This window comes from Alligator sinensis, unplaced genomic scaffold, assembly GCF_000455745.1.
Source record: "Alligator sinensis unplaced genomic scaffold, ASM45574v1 scaffold1299_1, whole genome shotgun sequence".
NCBI lineage: Eukaryota > Metazoa > Chordata > Crocodylia > Alligatoridae > Alligator > Alligator sinensis.
Window position 1 is genome coordinate 767,489 of NW_005842647.1, and position 18,401 is coordinate 785,889.

At 44.0% G+C, this 18,401-nt stretch overlaps 2 protein-coding genes across 3 annotated transcripts in view; one reads left to right on the forward strand and one right to left on the reverse strand.

The window, feature by feature from the left end:
• Positions 1 to 14,462, forward strand: part of LOC102380202 (proline-rich protein 33-like) — a 30,286-nt gene extending 15,824 nt beyond the window's left edge. The window contains exon 2 of the mRNA XM_006033653.3: positions 6,752 to 14,462. Within this exon, the coding sequence (XP_006033715.1) occupies positions 6,761 to 8,368 (1,608 nt within the window). The 5' untranslated portion in view covers positions 6,752 to 6,760 and the 3' untranslated portion in view covers positions 8,369 to 14,462. The remainder of the gene's footprint in view (positions 1 to 6,751) is intronic.
• LSP1 (lymphocyte specific protein 1) overlaps positions 2,105 to 18,401 on the reverse strand; it is an 83,890-nt gene continuing 67,593 nt past the window's right edge. For both annotated transcript variants that reach the window (XM_006033651.3, XM_006033652.3), the window contains exons 6-11: positions 18,364 to 18,401; positions 17,988 to 18,069; positions 17,377 to 17,514; positions 16,363 to 16,443; positions 15,277 to 15,388; positions 2,105 to 3,639 (exon numbers count right to left, since the gene is read on the reverse strand). The exon at positions 18,364 to 18,401 is cut by the window's right edge and continues 30 nt beyond it. In XM_006033651.3, the coding sequence (XP_006033713.1) occupies positions 15,302 to 15,388; positions 16,363 to 16,443; positions 17,377 to 17,514; positions 17,988 to 18,069; positions 18,364 to 18,401 (426 nt within the window). In that variant the 3' untranslated portion in view covers positions 2,105 to 3,639; positions 15,277 to 15,301. The remainder of the gene's footprint in view (positions 3,640 to 15,276; positions 15,389 to 16,362; positions 16,444 to 17,376; positions 17,515 to 17,987; positions 18,070 to 18,363) is intronic.

Here is an 18,401-nt window from a genome sequence, read left to right on the forward strand (position 1 = left end):
GCCTCCAGCCACTGGAACCATTTGATCCAGCCTGCAGACACGTGGCTTTATTGTCATTGGGCTTTGGCAGAAATCACTTTCCTCTGCCTCCAACAGAGAAGAGGCAGCTGTGGGCACTTTCCTTGTGCTGCCACTGTGAAAGAGGCAGCAACACCTAGGTGCTAGCACCCACTTCTAACCCAAACTGGGTCAGCTTGCAGCCTTAAAAGCTTTTCTGACTGCTGACCTAGTTAGATAGGGAGAAGTTGGTATTTTTATGAAACAGACAAGCAAATACCACATTGTGTCACCATTATTCAACCAGGAACAGTGGGCAATTCACAGAGCAATAGCTCTCCAAATCATAATCTAGCCCTAAAGCAGTAAATACAGAGACATGAAAGCTGAAATGAGCTTGCATAGGACAGCAACTTCCACCCTCCCATATTCTACAGCAGGCCCCTACCGCCACTGGTCTCATCCCCAAATTCCCTGGTCTACCAGCAGCTGAGCTGACCAAAAGGCCTGGGCTTGTTTTTCTGTCTGGAGAAGAAAAGACTGAGGAGGGATTTAATAGCAGCCTTCAATTACCTGACGGGTGGTTCCAAAAAAAGAGGATGGAGCTAGACTGTTCTCAGTGGTGGCAAATGACAGAACAAGGAGCAATGGTCTAAAGTTGCAGCAAGGGAAGTTTAGGTTAGATATTATGAAAAACCTCTCTCACTAGGTGGGGTAAAGCACTGAAACAGGCTACCCAGAGAAGTTGCAGAATCTCCATTCTTACAGGTTTTTAAGAACCGGCCAGACAAAACATTGGCTGGGATGATCTAGTTGGGGATGGTCCAGCTTTGAGCAGAAGGTTGAACTAGATGACCTCCTGAGGTCCCCTCCAACCCTAATTTTCTATGATTGGCTCTGTAGACCAGATCTGCCCCATGGGTCATACATTTGACACTCCTGCATGAGCAAACCAAGTTTCTGCCCTTCCTATCAGCCAACATGCCTCAAATTCTGGTGCAGAGGCAAAAGAAAAGCTAAATTCTCGAGTCCATTCATTGACTGACCTCAACTAAACCTGTCAATATGCGATTGATATGTTTGTTCACCAAGATTACATAGGAGACCATAAACATCCTTCATGCAGGCAAGGAAACCATTTGGAGAATGTCATTGCTACTCTGGTCTGAACCCAACATCCTGTCCCAGTCAAGAAAGAAAATGTTTATTCTGGATCATCAGGTCATTTATAGTGCCAAGAAAAGAAGCCCTCTCCAGCAGATCTTGAAATTAGCATGGTGGTTGTGAGATGTCATTCATCTTCCATCACAAGCAAGATGCAGAGGCAGTAATGAAAAGACTTCTTGTTTAAAATTTGTAAGGAGGTATTTCCAACAAGAACAGGGTGCCCTTAGTTTTCCAAACACCACCGAAGAGCATAGATATGCATGGCTTCTGCTTGCAAATATGAAGGACTGGTTTTGGAAACAGCCAGGAAGGCACCAGGCAAGGAGGCTCATTGGACCTTTGCAATAGGTTTGCCAGTATTGTCATCAAATGGTTCCAAATAGCAGCAGCTAGCACATATACTCATCTCCATCCTCTCCTTTATAAGTGCATCAGCTTCCTGTGAAGCAAGACACCTGTAGCAAACAGCAAACTGCTTGGTCTCAAATGTACCAAGAGGTGGAGGACACCACTGGACAAAGCTTTCAAATCTCAACCAAAAGAAATCTGACTTTGTTAGCTTTACTGATAGAGTAAGCTCATTAATTCTGCTCCATTGCAGCAACTGCTTTTTTGGGGAAAAGTTGTTCTCCAGGTTACTCACAGACTTTTGTCCACCTACTGTAGTGGGTCTGATAAAGCAATTGAGTGCAAGTTACTCACTAGTTTCCCCATTGCAAGCGGAATGGAACATCTCTATCAAACAGTTCAAAACAGTAAAATCTTTTTAATCTGCCCAGCACCTGGTGAGCTCTAGCCCTTTCTTCATTTCAAACAGCCTAGAGAAAATTTTACTCCCAAAACACATTCCTTAAAGAGGGAGGATCAAGAGTCTGGAAATGTATGATTTTGTCGCACAAGTCAGAACACAAGTAAAAAGCCTCAGAGCCATAACTGTTACAATATCTTCTTAAGAAGTTTTATTAATTGCTTACAAAAAAAAATAAATCCAGACACGCAGTAAATTAAAGCAGAAAGCAAACTGAGGGAAGAAGGGAAAAAATGGAGAGAAGCAGGCCCCTGAGACAGAGAGCCCCTTCTAAGGAGAACAAAAGCCAGTTGCAAGTGTATGTTGGTGGCCAGCCCTTTGCATGGGGGAAGAATGTTAACAGGAGAACTGAGGATGTGCTAATACTGTGTAGTAGAAGACATGAAGGGGTTTGCAAAATGCAAGTTAAATTTGCAAGGACTGGGAGCAAGCCAAATCCTGGTGACTCTCTCAAATATTTGAGTTTTAGTCCTCCAGAGGTCTCTCCAGTACATATAGAAAGCTCCCACCTCCCCACAAAAAAAAAAGGCACCAGAACAACCTTTTATCTAGACACCTTCAAGGATCAAGCAAAAGAGAATTAGAAGAGTTGAGGGTTTCCCAGATGCACATATCACCTCAGCCCACAAACAAACATAGAATAAGACTTTTTAGTACACCTGGATTTGAAGTTCCATAGGGACTTTTGACACAGCTCCTCTGGAGCATTAAACTAAACTTAAAAAAAAAAAAAAAAAAAAGCCATCAAGCATAAGCCAATTGGAAAAGGAAACCTCAACTCATCAGTAGGGACCAAAAACCAAGAAATACTTCATAAAAAAAAAATTAAACCACAGCTCTGAGTGGCCACTGTTCACATGGACAGAGTCCAGAAAGTTTTGTACCTGTAACTGGTTGGTGAAAGGATGGTCTGCATCTGGAAACTGAGAAAACCTGGACTGGACTAGACTAATTTAGCCTTGTCCTCCATGGAAAGGAGAAGGGCAAGGATTCCCTCTGCAACTTACTAAACTTCAAAAGCAGAAGTGGCCCAGGTACAGCTATGGCAAAAACAACAGGGGTTAGGTTCCCTTAGCCTGAAGATGACAGATGGTTCTAGGATACCATTGATATAGGTCAGCATTTCCAAAACCGCTGGGGCTACACAGCAGTAGGGGTCTGATGGGTGAAAAGCATCTCTAAATTCCAGTATGCCACTGCTCTTCTTCAAGCATTAATTTTTGTTTAGCTTCCTCCCTCCCCAACCTAAATGGCTTGAATAACTCAGCTTTCTTCGTGGTTACCAGGACACCCCCAACTAGGTTTGGCCAATTAGTAGAGCATTCTCTCCATACATTCAAAAGATTAAAGGATGCCAAAGGAAGTCTCCAGTCCCCAGCATGGAAACAGAAGGGCCCAGAGGAGCCAAATACAAAACAGCCAAAGAGAACCATATAGAAAATTTAAAACATGGATCAATTTTGCCAGCTGATCTTATTCCTTTCATCCAACTAAAAGCATCTTGGGGCAACACTCCCACCCAGGAGGAGACTGTCTGCTCCAAAACAGCCTGAAGTCACCTGCCTGGGAGGAGGAGGAAGAGCAGGAGAAAAACATCCTTAGGTTATCTCCCTCGTAGCAGAAGATACAATCAGCAGAGGGTTGCATCGAGCTAGTACCAAGCTCAGCTGTAAAAGAAAAAACAGAAAGTTAACAGATACTACTTCAACTAGTACAAGTGATTAGACTGAAGTGGTCTTGGGACAATTGCAAGAACTTGCAGAAGGCTGCAGTTCTGATCAATCTTAGACATACTGGGCATTTATAGACGTGCTCCAGGAGTGAGGCACTCGAAATAGAGTGGCTCAGAGAGCTGCTCTAATTAAAGCGCCGAGAACATCACATGCATCAGTGATCCTGCACTGAAAAGTGGCGGCTGGGCACTGTAATTAAAGCATTACCATGCTCCAGCCGACTCTGTTAAGCCTTCCTGAATACGTATAGGAGCTCATTGTTTTGATGGGAGGAGATTAAAAACAAATAAAAAGATAGATATTCTGGTATTGGTCGTGGTTCCTTGTCCTCCAATAGCGTGAGGTGTAGGATTTCTGAACATAGGACTGGAAGGAACCACTCGAGTCACAACCTCGCGCCCTGCTCTGCCAGGCAACCACTTATATAATCCTTTCATAGGCTGATCCAGCTTCACTTCACCACATTAGGGTGCGCGTCCCCACTTCTCTCATGGATGTTGCTCCAGAACTTTATTTGCGTGGTTAGAAACCTCTTTATTTCAAGCCTATATTCATTCATGACCAGTTTATACCCATTTGATCTTGCACCAAGATGTTGAGCTAAATGACAAAGTTGTTCTTCTATAACTAAATAAGCCAAGCTCTTTTCATTTTTTTATCTCGATAGGTTCTCCCTTCCCCAGATCACCCTTTGGTATCCCTTCTCTGTACCTGCTCCAGTTTGAGTTATATATTTAAAAAAAAAGATTGAGGGGCCACAATTATACACCATATTCCTGTGAACAAGCACGGCTAATGTTGAAAACGTATCCTCCCAATCTCATCTGCCCCATCCACTGCCTATATGTAAACAGCATTTTGTTTAGACCAGTAGGGTGCCAGTGGTGGACTATACTGATCTAATTAAATGGATGCAAGCCCCCTCCTGGAGAGACAAACCTAGCTTTACATGAAGCCTATCAGAGATAAATCTATAACATGTGTCCGAAGGTGCTAGGGGTGCCTCTCCAATGTGATCTGAGAGCGAGCTCAGGGGGGTGCCCCCAGAGCTGTTCATCTGGTGAGGAGAGGATCTTATAGCCATCTGTAGGTCAGTAAAGTCTAATGCCCAAGAACAGCTCCTAGAACAGAATTAGGCCTAATGCTGGCCTTTGCTTTAAATGAAGCCGTTGAGCAGCTTAGAACATCCAACTCTTGGCATCAAACTTATATTCACCCCATTTCAAGGCTCTCTCCAAAAGTGCTATGAGATTTTCTACATTTGCAGGCAAAGGGAAAAAAAACAAAACAAAACAAAACAAAAAAAAAAAAACAACACACATTGAACCTAGGCACCCCAGAAGTGGCACCCAGGGCTGCACCAGCTACACAGAAAAAAATCTAGCAGAAAGAACTACAGCATCCCCTTTCTACCTCTCCCCTCTAAGAACAGCTTTGAAGATATGTCTGTAGCAAAAAAAGCAAACAAAGTACCGGTCCTACAACACTTTATACCATTGTGCACTTGAATGAAGACATCTGTTCTACGCAAAGGGCACTGAATCAGTAAAGATGACAAACTCTAAGGATATTGATACAAAATACATCTCACCTTCCTCCTCCCTTGAGGACTGGGATCAACAACATTAGGACCCCACAGCACAAGCTAGAATAGCAGATATCAAAGGATGTCAATTGATAGTCCCAGCACACTCTCCTATCCTCACTCCCCTCTCCGCACTTCTTTCAGGACACCTGATACTACCCAGCACTGGGAACTGAAGGATTCATGGATTTGTGCTACACTTCTTAGCCAAGCCAGATCAGCATGTTAAGAGCACAGTGATAGCTAGAGGCAAGGTTTGATCAGTGGCACTTGGGAACAGAAGGTTTGTGCTAGGGACGGATGGATGAAATAAGCCAGGTGGTAACTCTCACTCCCTACCCACCCAAGGCTGGGAGACTCCAGATGCTGTACCTCAGACTTATCATGCATCACTGTTCTTGCAGCCCCTTGTCCTGGAAACCCCTATTCTAATCAGCCCTGACTCCTTATAAAGGGCAAGCTTTGTTTCTAGACATGGTGGTCAATACAGACACTGCAGAGTAGGATAGTAAATGAGAAGAAGTCAAGGGGTGAAGGTTATGCACTAAGCTGTACAAGTGACTGGATGTGCTCCAAGGGGAAACGTTTGGCTGCAAAGTTCAGATCAAGATCTCAGACAGCTCAGATCCAGGGGTCAGATTTGGCTGCTGATTAAACAGAATTGCTTATTTTTTAATCTAGAGGTAAATGCAATTACTTAATTTATCTTGAAGGACTGTGGAAGTAAGAATGAAGAAGCAGTTTAGTGCTCGAGGCAAAGAACTACCACATAGAACTATTCAAACAAGTCTGACAAGGCCGTTTTGCACTGGAAAATGCATTTTGTTGAAAACATTCCAGCTTTCACAGGGATGTGTCAGTTTCGCCAGCTATAATAAGGGAAAAAGTCAAAGCATTTTGTTCTACATTCATATTGACATTGCTCCTTTATCAAATACGAGTATAAAGACGTTTTGAATTCTCATTCGGCAGATATTCTGAAGTTTCAACTTTTGTTGTTCCAGATCTGAACAAAAAACAAATCTCAGCCCATCAGAAATTCCTAGAGCATGAAAATTCTGGTTTCTAACCAGCTCTCCTGCCGGGCAAGCTGACTCAGCAGGCTTCTAATATTCTTCCCGTCAATACATCTCAAATCCTGAATCTCAGTCCTAAATGGCAGACCATTCATATTCTTCTGCTGCATCTTCATGATACGTATACATGTTCACTAAAAGCAATGTAGACAGCTTGAGAGGATAGGGTGTGAAAGGACTGCATTGTTCCTCCCTCTGTGGAATAAAAGCATTGCTTTCAAGCCCAGCTAAGATACTTCAGGGCTTTGGGACTTGGAGGCCTTGTAGACAACAGCTTGAAGCTTGCCACCATTTTCCTGATCCCAGTGGCAGGCCCAGACAGCACAACACTACAAAGTTAAGCAGATGGTTGCCAAAAATAAAAATTTTGTACTTTTTTTTCCAGGGGATTAAAATGCTGATCACTGTAACACCACCTCATGAACGAGCTTCACTTCACCCACAGACTCCACCTCCACCCATACTACCTAAGCCTGGGAAAGACAACCTTAGGCTCCAGAGACTCTTGAAGAAAGCTGCAAAGAAAGCAACCTTAGGTCCACAGCAAGCCAAGTTGTTCCGGTCTAGTCTCTCCCCAGTGAGCGAAGCCAGCCCAGACCTAGAGCACAGTGACCGCTCCTCCCTGGTAAAGACCCCAGAAACTTCAACCCACCTCACCATCAACCTCCCTCCCCGCTTTTCGATCAAGCCCATCATCCACCATGTCCCAACGCCTTTCCTGAAGAGCAAGCCCTTCACGTTCACGGTAACGGAGCAAAGAAGCATCTCTGAACATCTGAAGCTCACGGTCTCCCCGGCACCATCCCCAGTGCACAGGCAAGGTACTCCAGAGTCAGTCATGCCCAGCCAGCTTCCCCATCCCCAGACACATTCTGTATTTGTTTTCCCCGAGCCTCCTGTCTCTGTCACACCTGTCATCACAGAAGCTCCAGTGGAGGTTGCCCACGTCAGCAAAGTGCACACGTATTTCCATAGCGTACCGTCACCCAGGCCTAAGACTCCTCTCTCAGACCAGGTCCCTAAACCCCTCAGCGATGAGATGCAGAGGCCTTTGCCCACCCCTCCAGAGACAAGCCACTCAGGACAGACACCAGTCTCTCTCAACACTGGTGAGGCTCAAACTGCCACTCCCAAGTCAGAGCCCTCCATCCTTCCTTCTGTGACAGTAGAGCTCCCCTACCAAGCCCCCAGGCCTGCAACTCCTAAAGAGCCCGGTGGGGACAGTTCCCCCAGGGCTAAGACCCCAGATGCCCAATGCAAGAGACCTGCAACTCCCAAAAGTGACATGGAAAAATCTAAAACGGAGCAGGCGTCCAAACCCCACGAGACGCACAGTGAGAGTCTAAAGCCACCGCCTTCCAGTGCAGCTCAGAAGCAAGACACCCCAGTGCCCGTGATGACAAGTGACACCACCAGGGTTTCCTCCACAGAAGCAAAGGAGGAGCACATCATTCCACCACAGCCCACTGCGGCCTTTTCCAGTGCTGGCCCTCTCCCCAAAGCTGAGCCGACACTACCATCTGTGGATAAGTCTAAGCCTCCTAGAGTTGGTCTCAGAGGCTGGTCTCGCCTCAAGAAGCACTTGATAGTGGAACCAGAGGAGCCCAAGTTCCCCGAACCTGAGCCAGCCATGCCTAAACAGGAGGAAGAAGGAAAAAAGAAGTCAGACCTCTCTCAAGGGAGCACCAGCCAAGACAGGCTCGTTAAACCAAGGGCCACCAGGATGTGGGATGCCATATTATATCAGATGACAACAAGCAAGATGAGAAAGCAGCAAGATAAAGACAAAGGGGTGAGGAAGGTAGTGGGATTTCCATTCCGGTGCCACTTGCCTCTTCTTCTTCACAGACCACGCTTTGACGCCCGGAAGTTGAAGGAGCTGGCTTCCAAACCAATGACAAGGATCACCACCGTGTTCGAGCTAAGCCTGCTCCACCGCAAGCCACCCGAGGAAGACCCCAAAAACTTTAACAGGACTGCATCAGGGTGGCAGATAAACTGAAGCCAGCTGAACTCCACCGTGGCAACTAATACGCTTCACCCCTCCCTCATGCGGGTCCTCCAGGATTCAGGGCAAGCTCTGCACAGGAAAGCCTCTTATAAACCAGGCTTCTCTGCTGAATGGAGCCACGTGCAAGAAATAAATAAAATCTTTCACACCCAGCAACTTTATCCTGAGGGTTTTAGGGGTTACCATGTCTGCATACCTAGAGTTATACATATATGAAATGCACTTAACTTCCACCACTGTGGGTTCTGAACCCACAAAGAATAGAATGACACATACATGAAGACCAGAGACCAAAAGGAAAGCAGTGAAGAGACCTGCAGAAAAAAAACCCAGCCACATAGTAACATTTAAATTTACCTATAGGAAGGAGATGGAATCTTAGGAATTTTTCTTACAGCATTACAGGAGGCACTAGTCTGGAAACAGGATAGGTTGTGGCAATGCAGATCTCTGCACTACATTAATTGTAAAAGTTGTCTTCTCCTGGGCTGTAGTTCCAGCTTGTTAAAAGTACAGCTCCTGAACCACTGAGTTTATTGCTTCTTCAATGAAGCAGCTAATGAGGGCTTCAATTCCTGCTCGCTTGGAAAGAGAGAGAGAAATTAATTCCCTTCATGTCGAGCATAGTCAGGGGGCAGAATGGAGCTATGTTGCATGCTGCTCTACTACTAGCGAGTCCAGAAAGCTGCTTTTCATTAGTTTTCAAACAAGGTCTGCTTCCAAGTAAATATTAGGTTATGGAGTATAGGGAGCCCTTTCTTCTAATGTTTAGAGATAGTTTCAGTTCCAAATGCTTTTGAGTAGCACCTGTTGAGGAAGAATATAGGAGGGACTAGCAATTGTGTACTTCAGTTTTTGGATGCCCAACTTGAGATACTTCAAGGGCCAGGTTTTCAGAAGATAGGCACTGAGCACTTTTGGAAGCAAGCGTGTGGAAATCAGGTCCTACATGGGCATGTCAGAATGGACAAACACATCACCAGTCACAGTTGAACGTCTTGACATCTAGAAATAGGTCAATACATAAAGAGGGCAAGGGGTGTGCAAGCAAGTGCACACACTTACAGAACTGAAGCCTTCCTTAAAAGAAGTTGTTTGCAGAGCTGTCCAAAAGCAGTCTCTTGCACACACACAATGTCTTATAGAGTCTGTCATTTATTTGGCACTGTTATTTTGGGTTCAGGCAGGGAATTCTGGGACTGAATTCTCAAGACTCCAAGCTACAGCGGCTCCACCTTGCCACTGCTATAGCCAAAGGGAGAGAGGGTCAGTATTTCCTCCTGTTGCCATTTTCAGGTACATCATAAGCCTGTTCCAGCCTGTATTTTTCCTGATGGCTTAAATATTTGTTACCCACTAAGCACCCAATCCAGACAGTGAAAGGGATAACAAGATAATCTATAGTCAATGAAAGGCAGAAGGTCCTGATGGGATGGAAACCTCATGCTTCAAGGTGTAAGTTAGCCTCTAGCTACTGGGTATTAAGATAACATTTCCTCTGGGGTCAGGTCTTTTCTAGAATTGCCTACTGCAGAGTTCCTCGCACCTTCACCAATTCAGCTGAAGATGGCTGAACAGATGGACATAGGGTCTCATCTGCAGTAGCAATTCCTCTGTGCTCTCCTTCTCCCTCCAAGGTATCTAGCATTAGCTACTATTAGACAAGATACCGGACTACAAGGAAGGCTAGTCTATTCAAACATGGCAGCTCCTTTGATTTTTTCAGGAATTTGGCTGAAAGGTCACAGGTGGCAGCTGACAGGAAGGGCACATTATAGTGACCAGCTGATATAGATTGCAATGCTATTCTTCCTGTTGGTCAAGCAGGATAGCCCACCAGCAACAAGTGGACCTGTTCCCAATTCTGCCTTAAGATGGACTGCTTAGCAACAAGGATACTCCATGCATTTGGGGCGCCCTTTGAGCAAGTAGCCTTCTACAAGCAGCCTCGGTTCAGCTCCACGCACTGGGCAATGCAGGAGACAGGCATGAACTCCCTTCACAGAAGACATCACATCTTCCAGGGCAGGGCAGTTAAGCCTTCTCCCAAACCTAACCCAGCCACAATAATGCACTATAGCTATCACTGGAGTACTATAGCCAAGGCACAACTTGGCAAGACCTAGGATTTTTTGGTAAAAAAGCGCCAGATCTTAGCAATGTAGGAAACAATGACAAATCCAAAAAACTGATGCTCCTTTAACAACTCCTATTTCTTCTACGGCTTTTTGTCCATAGCCATTTGGATTTTATAAAAGTGTTATTTTCCTTTTGTGAATTTTAAGCATCATTAACAAATATTTTTTCTGGCTATTTTGGGGTGGGTTTGTTTTGTGGGCTGTTTTGCTTTTAAATGTTTACATCTCCATAGCCACAAGGCCTAGAGAGAGTGAGCTCAAACAGCAAGCATTCAAGAATTTCAACTTCCCCAGAGAAGGTGGTTGCCATAAGGAAGAATATTTCTGCATAGCTAACGTAGGATTGGCATGCTTAGCCCCAAAAGGACATTTGATAGGCATGTTTACTTTCTGTTCCTTGCACAGGATAGAGCTAGTGAGAGTTTTTCCATTTAAAATGAGGAGGTAGAATTTCAAAAGCAGTATTTTTACTTTTGTGGAAACTTTTTGGATAGAAACATTTAAACTGAAAAATTCGTCTTCAAAATTAAATTTGCAGGGGGTTTCAGTATGCAATTCTCTTCTTTAATCCTTTTTCTACCACCCCATCTTTTTCCCCAGAGCAAAAAAAAGGAAGAAAGAAGAGAAAACCCTGAAGTCTATGTATGAGTTTTTCAAAAAAATCTGCAGGTAGCAAATTTTTCTGTAAACTATATTGTTGGTTTCTTTTTACCAGCTCTGCCAAACAGACTGGCAGCAAGTTAAAGTCCCAGTCACATGGAAGGACAGGCTATTACAGATAAGACTTTCCTGATCTAGGCTGAGAATGGAGGTATTTTCCTTTGGTGAACAACTTTGTGCATTTAGCCTGATGTTTTTAGAAGGTGCACAAGGGAGTTTTGAGAATCAAATTCCACAGCACTTCAACGGGATTCAGATAGCATCCAACTCCCTTGGGTCCTCTAAAAGAAAAGAAGGTTGGGTTTTCAGTAGTTTGAAAATAGAGTAGCAACTGGAAAAACTCCCAAGTCAGCCTCTTAGTTGCACATAATTCAGAAATATCTGCACAACTGTGCCTGAAGCCTGGCTTGTGCATCAATAGGAAACTAATGATTTCATTTAGGGTCGCATTTTTTGGTAACCAATACATAGTCTTATCAGTACGACTGTTAGCAGGGACACAGATAACTGCCCTTACTGTGGGCTAGTATAAAAGCACCTTGTTCTGAAGTAACCTATTCCTTTTTCTCTTTGGGAAAGAACCTTACCCACATAAAACGCCTTTAAACCAGTATTATTGTATCTGCATTAGAAGAAGTTGTACTATTTTATTCTAGAATAATTCAAATCTGTCCAGTTTAGACAAGACTTAAAATCTCTAGATAATACATTTAGAAATTAATGAATGAACTGTTTAATTAATTACTTTAATTCATTCAGCACAAAGAAGTTGCCCTCTCTAGGAAATTAAATTTTCTTCCATCTTGCATGATATTGAGCATGATTTTGCAGCCAGTATACGCAGGGGTGACTATTAACATCTTTAGGGATTAGCCATGGTCAGGTGCTGATGCTGAATAGGAGTTACTGGTGGGCAACAAGGAGCTGCCTTAGTTTATGATTATCAAGAGAGAAACTCTGTAGCAGAGTCCTAGGTATTTCTGGACAGGTGCATCCATTTCAAATGACAAAAATAAATAATTTATTCCAGGAGCGAGCAAACTATGGGCCCACAGGCCAGATCAGCCCAGACAGATTTTATCCAGCCTGCCAAACACATTTGTACAAGAATGCACCGTCTAAAGGCCATCTTCCTCAGCTGCCTCCTCCAGTCTGCCACCTCTGTCAGCTGCTGCTGCCACCACCTTGGACCTAAGGGAGGGTCTAGCTGCTACTGAAAAGTTGGCGACCCCCGATTTATACCACTTAAACATGCACATATGTATATTATATAGCATGCCAATTTGGAATACAAGGTTGAAGACAAGCAAGACAGAATTTCATGTAGGAAGGATTCCAAAACCCATTCCCCTTTTTAAATTTAGCTTGCTTCAGCATAGCTGCTTTGTGAGGTCAGTTATTTGCAGTCCTATAGCAGTGGTCAAGAGTTCAACGGCAGTCCCTTTGTTTGCTAGTATATAGTACCCTCTCCTCCTGTTGCCAAAACAAAGTTGCTTTAAAAAAAAAAAAAGAAAAAAAAAAAGAAAAAGAAAATCCTGCTACCTACACACAGATACCACAGGAATATATTTACAGCATAGTAAGAATAACCCTACTGTAGCATTGGTTTTGCACATGCAGGGGTCCTCAATTACCTTTCACGGATTCTGGATTATTGCTGTCAAGCAAAACTACTGATTATTACAGTGGGGAGGACAGGCCAGTTTGGCAAAAGAACGTTATTTCAGGAATTGTTGAGTTTCAAATGACTTTGTCCATAGCAACAGTGAAGCAGTGAACAAGCAGCTCATATATGAGAGGAGAGAATAGGTGCTTGCTGAGCTCTGCATTTAGTGTGGCTTATAAGTTTGTTCACTTGCTTTGCCTCCCACCTCACTGCATTTACAGCCTGCTGCATAAGCAGGAGCCTAGCTTACCAGGAGCTCAATTTCCTTAATGAGAAGGAGACTAAGGCAGGTCACACTGAATTGCTTAGCCTTACAATAAAAGGAGAGGGAGCAAGTCAAAGCCAGAAGCAGATGCACTGGGTAAGGCTAGGTTTGTTCTTGGCACAAGGAGAGAAGTGAGATAACAGACGTAGGCGGCACAAGAAATTTAGATGGCATTACGGTAGGATACTTCACAGTAAGTCAGTGCATTGAGATTTTTCTGAGCAGGGTTGGCTGACATGTGAAAGGGAGAAGACAATGACAGTATTTCTCAGGCTACTTCATTGTATTTTTGGGCCACTGATTTAACTGTACATGAAGCAGTGGCATCCAGTCAGCAAAACTCTAAGCCAACACTTAGAAATACCCACTTACTCCATTAGCCTGCAAGAGACGTAAGCAAGTGAGAAGGGGTAAAGTATGGGGAAACATTCAATATCCAGCATTTAAACACTTTATAGAAAGCCCTCAGGTGCTTAACAAGTGACATGATAGGGTTCTGGATGCTTCCTTGGACCATAAGGTAGAAATGTGAACGAAACTGGAATGATGGGGAACGAAGAAAAGAAAAATAGTTGGATGGATCTCAAGGCACAACAGCCAGCCAACAAAGCAAGTGAAAGTGGAGGTAAAGCCAACTACCTATTTAAACTCTTTTGCTGTTTGTAGCCAGAAGAAAATGCATCCATGCTCAGATTCAAATGGGGCAACAACAGCACCACACCATGGTCATTCAGAGTATCAGCTCTCATCTGAAGGAATGCCTAGCTGTCACCTACCCTTCCTTCAAGGAGGGTTGGTTAGCTTCCTACCACTGGCAGGCCTCTCCTAAATCTGGCTCAGGAAAAAACAAAACAAAAACAAAAAGCTTGTTTTTCTATGGCTGGAGAGGAAGGCACCCTTTTACTAACAGTATAAACTCAGATAGGGCGAGTATACCCTAGTATGATTTACTGTATGGGACAGCCACACTTAGCAAGGCCAGGCTTGGTATACAGAAGTAAAAGCTAGTAAAGGGGACTGCATAAACGGAGATAAGGGGTATGTTGAAAGCAAAACAAGTTGAGGCAGGTTTTAGAAATGATGACAGTTATAAGGGTGAGGGGATCAAGTTGCCAGAAGGACTCCATATCCTATGTTTGCATTGCCAGACAACAACACACATGGCAAGTCCTCAAGGATGGCCTTCTGAGCTTTCTATCTCATCATATCCTGGAAAGAAAGATACTGCACACTTGAGAACTTGTTTAAAGAGAGAGCCAGGGAATGTAATCCCAACTGAACTAGGGAAGAAGAGAAACAGTGTTTTCTGAAGACAGAGCTACATATAAAGCTTAGAGAAAAAATAAATGCTATTATGGAAACAAGTCACATGCTGTTTTTATCTGCACACAGTGTCTGGCACTCAGACTGCTCTGCCCCTATCACACCACTCTATGCCAGCACCTTCTTGCCACTAGAGCCCTTTACTGTAATCCACTTAAGATAACACAGCAATCTTATTAACCTAAGCAACAAGCTCTTGAAAGAGGGATGCTCCAAGACTGACTGTACTGGTGACAAAAGATAGCTCTATCCTTTCTTTCAGTGTGAACAGAGAGTCCCTTCCACTGCCTGGTTTATCAGGAGCCAATGCACATTTTCAAGAGTTATTTTTTCTCCCTATGGGTCTAATCCGAAGGCCACAGCAGTCAGTGTAGTCTTTTCACTGCCCACACAGAAATCGCTGAATTAAGCTTTATAAGGACATGGGTAAGAGGGCTGCCAGTTCCCACGTGCTTGACCAGTGAATCCCAGTTCGGTGCTTGCATTGCAAAGAGTGAGAAATCTAGGCCCAAGAGATGGGACTGGAGAACACCTTATCTGACCAAGCCAGATTCTTCCTTGGGTTAATGAAAAGAACATTGCCTTATGAATACTTTGGTCAGCAAGGCAAGTTCTCAGATACCCTGCTCCCTGCAGCCTCTAGAAAGAACTACCCGTATTCCACCATCTTCCTGTCCCCAAGACAAAGTCACTGAATATTCACTGAAAAGTAGGAACCCAACCTCTACTACATGGTACCTTCCTACCCACTAGGCCCCCTTCTTCACCTATAATGCACAGAATTATTCTAGCTACCCATAATGTATGACCGAGTTTCTCCTACCTCAAAAGGCAATGTCCCACCTACCTGGTTAATTAGTACTCTGGACATACTATTGTTCTGTTGCATCATCTATCAACACCTTCTTGTACTGGCCATGTCCAGTTGATATGAATTTGTACTTCTTGCCAGGAGTGCTCTGAAAGGGAGAAAAGAGAGTTAGCATCTTTCCTCAAATGCACATCTCCTCTGCCAGGGTTAAGAGATGATTAAGGCATCTAAAAACGTTAGGGATTGAGAGCCAAGTTAACCGACACCCGAGGAGCAAGCCAGGTTCTCACTGACATCACTATATTTGTTCAGATTCCTATTTGTCTTGGTTTGCATTTGCCTCTTCACCTTCACCACCACCCACATCTGTCCTTAGACAAAAAGGAGGTTAATCACTTTGGGACCATCAGCTAAGATGGACATCTTTAAGGCTCATATCCATCCATATTACAAAGTAGCTTAGGGTATGGTTGGGGAGGCTTGCCTAACAAGAACAAAGGCAGTATTCCAGCTGAAAGTCCTACAGAACCAAGGTAATCATCTGCAACCCGGGGGGGGGGGGGCCGGGGGGGGGGGGGGGGGCCAGGAGTGGGAGAGGAGACAGTAAATATGAATTTTTGCTATGTACATGCACCACTAGAGGCCACTACTCTTCTCGGAACAAGGCAAACAGCCCAGCAATAGCAGTTTACAGGAAACCAAACCCAGGTCTTTAACTATTCTCCCCTAGAGAGAGACTGTTTAACTTTAAAGGCTATTAAAAAAGAGTCAGAGCTATGAGTCGGATCCAGATGCAAACACACCAGAACAGTATTTGAAATCTTGGCTTAGGCTAATCATTACATTAGTAGGGACACTTATTAGAATAGAAAGAAGTTTAGAAAAAATAGCTCCCGAGGTGCCTTCTTACTGCCCTGTCCCCCTTCATAGTCCTGAAAGACTCAGCAGGTTACTGTTATGAAGGAAACCCTTTGACCTAGGCCTGTGGTTGCCTTGGGGCATAAACCGATGTTGCCTGCCAACATATGGACCTCTTCCTTTTTTCATGTTCCCTCTCACCCAAGGAAGAATTCTCTGTTCTATACTAGAAAGCACAGATGCCAAGAAAAACAAATATTTTACCTTGGCATTGCCTTCGAGCTTTGGGCCACCTTTCTGTTCCCAAAGGCTTCGTTTACTCACGATGTCTCCAGCCACAATGTCCTGAAAACCAAAGATGCCTTTCCTTAACCATCAATACTGATTAACACCACTTTTACTCCTGTCACCTGCCTAGTTTAAATCAAGGGCATGGACAGCAGGATCTCACAGTCCTGCTGGGCAAGGAAGTGGCCAAATGCCATAGCCCATGATGAGATCCCTCCCTTTATTCAGCTATCGTGAACATGCGTTTAACTTTAACATTGTACTGAGTTCAAGGCCCAAGCATAAATTTTGTAAGACATGGGAATGGTGTTATTAGGATGACTGCTAATATTCAAAGAATTTCACTCCATAGCAATCCTTTTTTTTCTTTTTTGTCTCCATACATTTGCAACCCTGGTTTTGCAAAACCATGCTAGCTCAGAGCCAGATGATACATCCAACTAGAAATGGTGTGAAAGAGTAGCCTCCTCATTTTCCAAGGTCACACTACCTCCCTCCTTGAGATTAGGAGCTGTTAGCACTCCAATTCATGTTAGTTCCCAATTATGCAGTTATTGGAAGCCACCATGTCTAATAGCGAGTATATTCCTGTTTCAATTAGGGATAAGATTAATTTCTTTCCCTGGGGTTTGCCCAGTTGTAGCTTAATCCTAGGTACAGAGAAGGCTTTAGCCAGGTGCTGAAAATAGGAAGTGAACACTGAAAGTTTTAGTGTCATCCCAATAAAGGAGAGAAGAGAAGGAATTGTATTCTGTTGATATTGTCCCTTAAAATGTACTACTTCTGATGTCATAGTTTGAGTTAAGACTCCAAAGTACTACCAGGTAAGACAGGCAATGAATTCATTTCAATAAGCCCAACCAGTCATATAACAGGATAAGGTATCTTTCTAAAGCTTATGACACTAAATGCAGGAGAGGGGTGGGTAGGAGTCCTAAGGTAAGAGAAAGAACTCTTTTCTTCATGGTGCAGAAGGTCTAGCAGTCTTACCTTACAGGCTGGTGACTTAGGAGAAGCTTGAGCTGCAACCTCTCCAGTCTCCCAAAGGCTTTTCGTGCTGGCAACAACCATACCAGCAGGAAGGTCAATGGAGGGTTGTCGGACAGGTTTCTGAGCCTTAGCAGATGTCTGGGAAACAAGCAAAATCAAGCTTTAGACACCGAGATTTTTCTGCAAATAAATGTTCTTATGGTAAGTCAGATTGCTATCATTCCCCACTTGATACATTAACTCACAGAATCGCGAGTGCCCAATGAAAACACAGAGTAGCTAGAAGGTTATCCATGCCCACTGTAGGGACATGGAGGCATAAGCGAAGACACCGCACCACTGCAGGCTGGTAAGAAGCCATTTAAGCAGGTCTCTTCTCTGCTCAAACCTGCACAAGATCTCTTCTCCTACTGAAATGAAGAGCACTGGTAGGCATATGGCAAATTCAGTAGGTACCATCTCTTCTAGTACTATTTTAGGTAGCGGTTAAAGCAGTGTCTACAGGGATAAAATGAAAGTGCTATAGTGAGAGGATGGAGCATCCCATGGAAGTATAGGCTACATGAAGCTCGGACTAGAGAAGGCTTCAGCTATGTGGTGTGGAGTATTACCTCAATGGCATGAGTGTACTGCTCCAGTCTGTCATCAATCTTTGAAACAGGAAGGGGTGGCTGAGTCTTCTTTATGCTGTTGCTAAAAAGAGAACAGAAGAGAAGGGGGAATAAAACAATACTCTGATAAGTTTACCAGAGTGAAGCCTCCCCAAGCCTCTTATGGAAAAAGCTACTAGGCTCCCCTGGGTCAAGATTTTTAGCTCAGAAAGATGATCAAGCATCCTGTTACCTAGTGGAAAGTATTCCCTTTCATCAAGGCAGCAGAGACCTCAAGCACATACAGTTCAGATGTTGCCTTTGGTTCATGTGAGCATCTGTGGGATGACTATGTCCACAGTCAAAGCCCAGCAGAAAATTGCCAGAGGAGAGTTACCTTTTCTGTATGGAGCGGCTCAGGGATTCTGTGCGGTC